The following is a 10,766-nucleotide window of genomic DNA, read 5'->3' on the forward strand; positions in this document are numbered from 1 at the left end:
TAAGAATTCACAATATTCCCACTCTTGCTTTCTATTATCATAAAATTTGCATCTGTTTATACATTCTTCAAGAGTTTTAGATTCGAAATTGATAAAATATGACCGATATGGTTCTAAGAGTCCAATTTGGAAAGTTTTGAGGGCTAATTTTTCTACATCTTGTTTTTTGTAAAGCAAATAATTTGGATCTTGTGTATTGAGTGTTAGGTATTGTAAAAGGTCATTCAAGTTCTGAGAAATTCTACTGTAAAAATCGAAATAATTTCGAAATAACGGATTGTGTTAATGTAGAAATCAATAGGTCTTCATTTCGTTGATCTCCGTATCTTTGCAATAATGATCGTCTGATGGTGATTCAATCCTTAGCATTTTGGAAAGAAATGTAATCTCTCGCTTCTCCTTTAGTTTTTGATCTTATTGTGAAATTCAAGGCGTAAGTAAGGTCTGGAGTTAACCTTCCTTGGAGATGTATAAAAAGGTTGTCTATTTCATTGATAAATATTGATAAATTTTGACCTGGAGAAAATTCAGGTATTGAGTTCAAAAGCAATTGTATATCTTGTCTTGACATTGCGTCAACTACAGGTGGGTTAGAAGAAGTTTGGTTATTCATTTCGAGGTTTTCAAAATTTCTCCTTTAAGGATATGGTTGCAATCTTCTATTTCTAATTGATTGATTGTTCGAAAAACTTGTTCCTAATTCTAATAGTTCTGAACCTAATTGGTTATTCAAAAAGTTTGTTCCTTATTCTAATAATTCTGAATCTTCAGCGATAACTTCTAGTACGCTTGAAGAATCGGTATGTGTCATTGAACTTTGGGATTCTGGGTTTAAGGAAAGAGATTGATAGACTTACATCACCAACATATGCATCCTAGGGTGTGTAGTTCCTTCTTCTTAATCGAAGTGGATCGAGTTGATGTCCATTCTTCTGGATGGAGTGGTAGAATTGATTCTCTGCTGGTTCGATGTGGTTTCTTGGTGATACCGCACAAAGACTTGATAGTCACCGGGAGTTCCTCGAACACTCTTCGAACAGCCTGTACAATTGCCGGACGAGTCCTTATTCACTTATGGAAACTGATTTTAGTTTTTTTTCTTTTCACTAAAACCCCGTTGCGATATCCTGTTCGCAGCGCCAGTTATGAATAACGTATCCAAAAGTCTATTCTTAAAAAGAACTTATTTCTTTTTAGGGTTGCCAATGGTAATTAAAGGACAACTCAATAGAATGGATATCGTTTCTATTTGTTCAAAGAAAAATCAAATGAATCTATTTAACGCTAGACATCAACTAACTACTATTCAAATTATGAAAAACGGAAAGAGTCACAATCGGTGGTCACGCCTTGTGTCGTCTTCCAGGAATCCTGTATTTCGGGTTCCGATGCGATTCCGTGCTTATTGTGGGAAACGGTATCGTAACAATATAAACATTGTAGGAGTAACATACTCTCGACCTTGTAATTGTTCTTGAATCCTTTCCAAGAACACTGCATGGCAAGGGAATTTGTGAAGACCCTTGCCATCACCCTCGAATGGAAGTCCTTGGAAGTCAAGCCTCCTATCGATTTGAAGTATTGGGTCTGAAAAACAAATAATTCTTTGGAAAAGGAACTGAAAAATCTTTATCTTTATGGAAAAGCATTCTTGATAAAGTGAATTAATATTAAAGAAAAAAAAAATATTGTGCATTCTCTCAAGATAAAAACTCACCACTTTTTTTTTCTCCTCCTCATCTTCTAATCTTGCCTCAAATTCCTTCAATTTTTCCAAAGACGTAAACGGAAATTCATCCCTCAAATCAGTGTGATTCAGCACTTCATTCTTTCCTCGCTGTAACTTTAGCTCCTCAATTTCTAGGAGAATCCTCCCAACAAGTTCAGTCAATCTATCAATCTTTCTTTCTAGGTTCCCTAGAAGTGAATTTTATAATATTACAACTCATTTTGTTGTTCCTTGTATTTTTCTCTTCAAGAAATATTTTTACCATTGTTTTCAACTCTAGTCTGAACCTCTTGATTGATTATGGACAAGGGTGAATCAGGTATTGTGTATCGATTTTCTATAAAAATAAACAATCATAAACAGCACTTGTAGATATTCTTCATTTCTTAACTGGAAATGAAGAGACTGAAATATTCAATATATATAACTTACCAGTGGAAAGTGGCTCATGTTGGTTGACACCTGTTTGTTTTGGCCCTGACGGGTGTTGTAAGATCTCTATAAAATACAATCAATTTATAAACTAGGGGTTCCTCTCTCAACATTCAAAGTTATTTTTTATTCTGCGCAAAAATGCACAAATGCATTCTGTTAAAAAGCAACTCAAGAGTATAATTACCATTGTGTTCGATAGCAACTGTTCCTGTCATGCGGGGAGGACTGTAGAAATTGGAAGAAGTTTGAGGCCATAACCGAGTTAAGTTCTCTGAAAAGCAAAATATTTGTGATTAAGAGATATATAGGTCTTAAGATTATTCACGCTATTAGGTAATTTAGAAATATAATATTATCATTAGAGATTGGGGTATTTAGATATAATAGACCATTTCCATGTTTCAAATAATATTATCATATTGTGTTCCATTTTGAGAAGACCTGGCCTATGTGGTTAAAAATTATTGCAATAACAAACTATTTGCCTAGTGTTTGAAAAAGGTGTTTTCAACAAAATATACATTTCTGATAGAAACATTTAAATTACATCATACATCTATCTTATTATACATCCCTAATGGATTCAATAATGAACTCAATACAAGTAGCTCCAATAAAATTTTACATATCCAAACTGATAACCCAACTGAAACTATCTTTATTAACTGTATGTAATTCTCCCAATGAAACACCATTCCATTTTACTATTTCAAAATATACCAGATGCAGTTACAAACTTTACCTGGTTGTGGCATCCCGATCTCCTGTAGTCTATAATCTGAAAAAAATACATCAATTGTAGAAAAGGCTGAAGAACTTTTTTTGTCTTCTAGCAAAAAACTATTACCTGAATCTGCTGATGATTGATCAGCTTCCTCCATTGGTGGAGACGCACATTTAGAATAACGACCTTAAAAAAATGATTGAGTGAATAATAGGTTCATGAAACAACAAGTTACGTTGTACATATTTCGAAAGTAAATAAATTTTATTCAGACTCGTAAAAAATAGCCAAATTCTTGTCAAAATAGAGTTTGAATACTTCTACTATCCAAAAATATATCTCATGAGCGACTGTTAGATAATTTTGACCAAATTATAGTATGATTGAACTGAAATCCAGCTTTACTGAAATTTCGAGTCTATTTTATAAAAAAAAAAAAAATCATTTTTGCTGTAATATACTCAATAGTAATTCATGATTTGAAGTTTGCTTGATGATCACCACAAAGAAACCTATTTACCTATCAGGTGCTTCGAAATTTTTTTTTCTTAGGCCTCTGCCTTTCTCATCTTCTGATGAGGATTCCCTAATGCAGTGCCTTCTAGCATCTGCAAGACTATCTGAAATACATAAAAATGTAAATACAAAATGAAATTCTAATACTCCAATATTTTTTATTGTAAATGACAAAAATCTACCAAAAATATACAACAGCTTTTTCAGCCTTTCATAATATATGTACATAATTGAAATAATGTTTGATAGCATTGCTGAATTTTTTTCAAGGCTTCACATAACTTGAACAAGCGAATTCATTTTTATTAAAATGAAAATATTTGTGTACGCTCTTTTGGAAAGAATGGAAGTAACTTACCACATATTCGATCACACCTGATTGGACATAATTTCCATGAACCCGAGGGTGGTGTTCCGTTTAGTGTATAGTTGGATGGAGGTATATTAGTTGGATGGAGGCCACATACACATGGTATTATTATTTTTCAGCCAAGAAATGGGCACTTCTTGGACAACTTCTGAATCTCCCTGGCATTCATCCACAAAGCAGACAACTGCATACGACATTTTCCTAGAAAAGTTTTGAAAGCAGCAGAATGATTTGTATGTCTCAGATCAGCCCGACAACACAATCCCCAAGAATATGATTCGATTCCAGATTCTGTCAAGCCTTGTCTGATGATATTTCGACAAAATTCATTTCCACAGAACTTGAATATTGAAAAATTCATTATGATTGAAAATTTAAATTGAATACAATATATGAATTCCTAATATTTATTGATAATTTTAGTTTTAGTTTTTAATAATTGAAGGAGAAACTGAATTACATGATTTTTACAGGTATAAAGAAAATATCGAATAAGTAGAATTATACAGGGTGATTCATAACTATTGGGACATAGGCTAAGGGCAGATTGTTTGGACCAAAATATGGCGATAGGACCAAATATACCTATATATATATATATTGAATTTTTTTTCGTTTTTTGCTAATAATTTCTTACCATTTTATCTGGGACACCAAATTGTGAAAATTTCTGTTAACAAAAATTGATCACTTTATCTGCTGTTTTTGACTTTGTAGGGTAACTTCCACCCAGTTTATAATAATAATAATAATAATAATGGATTGAAGATGAAAAATCTGAAGCTATAAAATATGAGCCGATGCAGCATGACAAGATCACAATTGAAGAAGTAAAATCAGCTATCAGAGGACTGCACAACTGGAAAGCACCTGGGCCTGATGGATTACAGAACTTCTGGATCAAGAAACTTTGGATCATGCATGACAAATTGACCTCCGCAATAAATGATGTCATTGAAAATCCTGAAAGAATGCCAGTATTCCTTACACATGGCACAACATACCTGTTACCTAAAGACCAAAGGAATACAGAAGACCCATCCAAGTACCGACCAATCACATGTCTGCCAACGATGTACAAATTAATCACATCGTGCATTTCAAACCGAATTCACAACCATTGCGAAAGGAATAACATCATCGCCATGCAACAGAAAGGATGCACCAAAGACAGCCGAGGGTGCAAAGAACAACTAATAATAGATTCAGTTATCTGCAATCAAGCGTTCTCCAAGCGAAGAAATCTTTACGCTGCGTACATAGACTACAAAAAAGCATTCGATTCTATACCTCACGAATGGCTCTTGACGATCTTGAAGATTTACAAGGTGGATCCCAATATTGTTAAGTTCCTGAAAAACGCCATGTCAACCTGGCGTACTAGTCTTCAAATGAAAGCAGCAGATTGCTCCATTACAACAGGACCTATTCCAATAAGACGCGGAATTTTCCAAGGAGACTCGCTGAGCCCTCTGTGGTTCTGCATGGCCCTGAATCCCTTGTCTCATAGATTGAATTCTACGGACTACGGATTTTCCATCAAGAGCGGCAGTAGAACTATGATGAAACTGAATCATCTCCTTTACATGGACGACTTGAAACTCTTCGCATCTACCAAAAAACAAATGCAACTGATGCTGAAAATGGTGGAAGGATTCTCGGAAGACATCAAAATGAAGTTTGGACTAGAAAAATGTCGACTGCTTAACATAACGAGAGGGAAAATAGAAGATGGTACGTTCAAACTCAAGGAAGGTGCAGAAATTGAAGCATTAAAGGAAGGAGACACATACAAGTATCTAGGCATAAAACAGGCAAGAAAAATCAATCAGACCCAGATGAAGAAAGAATTAACGGAGGAGTTCACCCGAAGATTGAGGAGGATAATGAGAACTGGTCTTAACAGCAAGAATCTGATAAAAGCGATTAACACCTATGCTTGCTCGGCGCTGAGCTATTCATTTGGTATTATCTCTTGGACGACCACCGATTTAGCAGCTTTACAGAGAAAAATAAGGACGATGCTAACTAAACACAATAAACATCACCCCAAAAGCTCAATAGAACGGACAGAGCTGCCACGACATCTTGGGGGTAGAGGAATTGTCGATTTGTCCAACCGTATGTCCCAGGAAATTGAAGGACTTCGAAAATATTTTTTGAGCAAGGCAGCTTCGTCAGAACTCCATCGAGTAGTTTGTGTTGCTGATAGTTCTACACCATTAAAGCTACAACAGGATCACTTGGAAACCGTCGAACACTCTGCAGAAAGTAAAATGCAAAAACTGATTGGCAAACCTTTGCATGGGAGGCACCAGAACGACGTCAACCATGATTACGTCGACATATCTGCGTCGAACTACTGGTTGACTTCCGGAAGGTTGTTTCCTGAGACAGAGGGCTTCATGCTCGCCATCCAGGATCAGGTGATTCCAACAAGAAATTACATGAAGTACATCGCCAAGGATGCCTCAGTGGTGGACGATAGCTGTCGTTATGGCTGTGCGACACATGAAACTATCCAGCACATCACCGGGGGATGTCAGAAGTTCGCGGGCACGGAGTACAAAAATAGACATGATGCTGTTGCCAAGATTCTTCACCAAGAATTGGCACTAAAACACCAACTTCTAACTTCGAAAAAGGTTCCTTATTACAATTACCATCCGGATGCTGTGCTGGAAAACGAACATCACAAGCTCTACTGGGATCGCACGGTTCTCACAGACCGAAAAATAACCCACAATAGACCAGACCTCATATTGCTCAATAAGGATGAGGACAGAGCACTATTCATCGACGTGGCAATTCCAAATAATACCAATCTTCTAGATAGGCACACTGAAAAAATTTCAAAATACAGAGATCTCGAGGAACAGACCAGAAGACAGTGGAAGCTGAAAGATATCAAGACCATCCCTATTGTCATTTCATCTACAGGCCTGATACCGAAGAAACTACTAGAGAACTTGAGGAAACTTCAGTTGGACGAAAATATCTATAGAGTCATGCAGAAGGCGGTACTGCTCGGAACGGCGAGAACTGTACGCAAGTACATGGGGAATGCAGAGGAACACCGTCTGCTCCGACAGGAAGTGCGGGTGGAGCAGGAATCCAACCTACAGCAAGGAGGCGAGGAGCGACCCGGACCCGACCACCATCACGAGCCCGAAAACCTGGAAAGGGCTCCAACAGAGCTTAATCCTTTTGATATCTGAGATATCTGGGATAAGTGAATTTTCCTCTGGAGAGGAGTGTGAAAGCCGCAAGGCTAAAGTCATAAACTTTATTGATCCTTTTGGACATTATAAAAATGTATAGGACAAGTCATACAAAATAACAAACATAAGAAAAGAACTACAATAAAAAAAAATACAGATTCAACTGATGGAGTCCTTGAGGAACTCGTCTATACTGTAGTAACATCTCTTGAGCAATAACAATTTGACCTCTCTCTTGAAAGACCTTCCATTCATGGATTTCAATCTACTGGGCAACCGGTTATACAATTTGATACCCATATAGCTTGGTGATGACTCATATTTAGCTGTATGATGCCGGGGAAAGGCAATAGTGTCATAGTTTCGTGTTCCATACTCGTGAAAGTCAGAGCATTTCTTGAAGTTACTTACGTTCAGATGGACGTAGACAAGGCTATTGATAATAAATATACATGGGAAGGGAAGAATTTGAAATTGGTAGAAAATCGGACGGCATGAATCACATGGGCGAAGTTTGAAAATGAGGCGTATGATACGTTTCTGGGAAATAAACACCCGATTAGACCCTACCGAGGAGCCCCAGAGAACAACGTTGTAACTTAAATGGCTATAAGCCATGCTGTAATAAATAGTCAGCAGCTCCTCGACAGGGAGACAACTCCTGAGTCGTAATAAAGCATAGTAAGCGGTGTTTAGCCTACCACAAACATGATCAATGTGAATATACCACCTCAGATTAGCGTCCACATAGAGGCCCAGAAGTCTCACGTCGTCTCTCGCCTCCAAGACTCCTTGATTGTATTCAATGATGAGAGGTTCGCATGGTTTATCCTGATTCTGAAACCTGACTATCACCGACTTGGTCAGATTGAGTATGAGTGCATTTTTGTAACACCAATCAGTGAAACATTGTACTATAGTCTCGCATAGCAACTTCAATTCCTGCAGACTTTTCGCTTTGATAGCGATAGAGGTATCATCAGCGAACATCACCAGTATATTGGCTACCACATATGCAGGCAGATCGTTTATGAACAGTAGAAACAGTAGTGGGCCCAGAACAGATCCTTGAGCGACACCTAGGCTGTTAGTGTGTTCGTCAGATGTAGCGTCATTCAATCGAACATAAATTCTGCGATCAGATAAAAAAGTCCTGACCCAATCCAGAAACACGCCCCTGAATCCCATTTGGTACATCTTATCCAGAATGAAACAATGTTGAAGAGTGTCGAACGCCTTCGACAGATCAAAAAATATACCTGCCACGTACTCACCGCCGTCAAGGCTCTTGTAGACAAATTCAAAAAATTCACAACTGGCCGTTTGGGTTGACCTACCATGTCTGAAGCCGTGTTGCTGATCAGATAGTATGGAGTACTTTGTCAAATAATTGTACATGCGATTGTATATTATTCTTTCAAAAATCTTGGACAATTGACTTAAGATGGAGATAGGTCGATAATTTGTTATATCCTGGCTGTCACCCTTTTTGTGGACTGGTAAAATCCGTGCCAATTTAAGGACAGATGGGAAATGCCCAGAGGACACTGATTCATTTAGTAAATGAGAAATAGGTTCAGAAATCAAAGGAGCCAAGACCTTGAGGGCTCTGGCTGATATCATATCAGGTCCTGGGCTACCACCATTCTTCAGTCCGCAAATGGTAGACGAAACTTCCTGGGCAGTAGCAGGAAAGAAAAAGAAATTACTATCAAGGGAAGTATGCAAGGTGCAAGATCCAGAAAGGGAAACGCCAAAATATGTATGAACAGAGGCAGCATTAACCTCGGTGAAAAATTTGGCAAAGGCCTCCGACACCTTCTGTGGACAAGAAATGAGTTCATTATCAACCCGGAGAGTGATGTTATTCTCGGATTTGACTCTATTATTCAATTCTTTATTAACTAATTTCCAAACTGTTTTGCAAACATTATCTGAACTATGTAGAATTTTTTTGTTGTAAGCCAATTTAGAGAACTTCAATAATTGATTGTACTCAGATTTCGCACTACTATATAAGTGTGAAGCCTCGAGCGTGTTCAAGTTCTTCGTCAGCCAGTGCAGGTTCCTCAAATTGTCCCGAGCTGAAATGATTGTGGCATCGATCCAACCAGGTTTTTGGCGAGAAGGAAAGCAATTTATACGTTTTAGTGGAAAGGCTGTGTCAAATGTTGACTTCAATAAGGTAACAAACTTCTCGAACTTGTCTTCAAGGGTCGAATCAAAATGTATCCACTGAAAATCAGCACGCTCAATTAACGAATAGAAAATCTTCCAGTTATTATCCGACATAGTTCTCATTATTTTTTCCTTAGAGGCGCAAGGATCGTTACCACAACAAACATATTCTAGTATAATTGCTCTATGGTCAGCAATGAACGCTTCAAACACACTTGCATCAACTAATTGAGAGTTAGCATTAGTGGCTATATAATCAACCTTCGTGGAGGAGGTTAGGCCATTCGAACCTGTAACAACCCTAGTTGGGTCCCTTGAGGTAACTGATAGATTATGACGTAAAAACAAGTCATTTAAAGATCGATATTGTGGAGAGAGGGATAGATAATCTATGTTGAGGTCTCCACATAAGAAAATAACATCAGAGGCAGTACTGCAGTACGTAAGTACATATTCTAAAGAATTGTGAAACAGGTCGCAATCACCTGAAGGAGGTCTATAAACACTTAAAACACAAAAAGTATTCTCACCATATTTTATCTTAACTGCACACAGTTCACAGTGCATTTCCACTGAGTATTTAGCCACATTAAGCTGCTGTACTCGGAGAACCGACCTGACATAAATAACAACACCCCCATGTTCACGGCTTGGTCTGGTATAAAAGGAAGCAATCTGATAACCTGCTATCGTCATGAAGGATAACTTCTATGAAGAACAACAATGTTCAGCCACACTCAGTAAATCCGGGCTTGAAGAACTAAGTAAAACTTCCAAAGATGTGAACTTGTTAGCAATGCTTCGTGCATTTATCTGCATTAACTTGAACTTAGGTCTACTACTTTTGTCGTTTCCATGTTCCGAGATGGACTTTTCGGAAAAGGAGGATCCATCAGCCGACGTCTGATAAAAAACCTATTAACGGTTACTCCCTCTGGCCAAAATGCGGACTCCATTACCTGTGTTAAGTATTGGGATGGAAATGATAGTTTAAAGGAGGAGTAGACATCAGGCTTTTTGGAATTGAGTTTTTCACATATGGGATCTTGAATTGTTTCACCTAGGTACTTGATTACATATTCGGCAGCAGTAGAAGGACTGAGCCTCGATATATGTAGATGAGCCATGGACTTTTTTGGAGCGCTCATCAAAGCAGTACTTTTCGATGAACCAATTATAGGTTTTCTTCTTTTTTCCTGTTTAGATAAATCAGAAATGGACATTTTTTCTTTGCTCCTTGACTTTTTCCTGCCTTCAGCCAATTTCCATCCAGAAGTTTCGTCCAACGGTTGCGAAGAGACGCTAAACGAATTTTCATTGTTATTTTTATTGAATTTGCGTTGATCATTCGGACCGCCTGTAGATTGAACAAATTTATCATTACTAGACGTATGTTTCATCACCGTATCTGTTGGGAGATTCCATGCACCTGTTGAAGATTCCCGAGGTTCAACGTCAGCTGTGACATCCCGTACACATGCCGCTGCGGACGAGAGAGCGTTTTTTCCTGCAGCGAATGTTTGGATTATTTCAGTGAGCGAATCAATTTGTTTACTTTGAGTAACAATTACATTCCTCAAGTTGTTTAATTCG

At 37.7% G+C, this 10,766-nt stretch overlaps 1 protein-coding gene across 1 annotated transcript; it reads right to left on the bottom strand.

The window, feature by feature from the left end:
* Positions 1–749: 749 nt before the first annotated feature.
* On the bottom strand, positions 750–9,874 carry LOC123306706. Its single transcript, XM_044888826.1, has 10 exons — positions 9,704–9,874; positions 3,763–3,975; positions 3,409–3,508; positions 3,012–3,074; positions 2,907–2,942; positions 2,349–2,435; positions 2,162–2,227; positions 1,992–2,066; positions 1,718–1,917; positions 750–1,587 (listed from the first exon to the last, which is right to left on the bottom strand). The coding sequence occupies exons 4-10, from the start codon at positions 3,043–3,045 to the stop codon at positions 1,312–1,314; spliced, it is 774 nt and encodes a 257-aa protein (XP_044744761.1). The 5' UTR covers positions 3,046–3,074; positions 3,409–3,508; positions 3,763–3,975; positions 9,704–9,874; the 3' UTR covers positions 750–1,311.
* Positions 9,875–10,766: the final 892 nt, after the last annotated feature.

This window comes from Coccinella septempunctata, chromosome 2 (assembly GCF_907165205.1).
Source record: "Coccinella septempunctata chromosome 2, icCocSept1.1, whole genome shotgun sequence".
In the NCBI taxonomy this organism is placed as follows: domain Eukaryota; kingdom Metazoa; phylum Arthropoda; class Insecta; order Coleoptera; family Coccinellidae; genus Coccinella; species Coccinella septempunctata.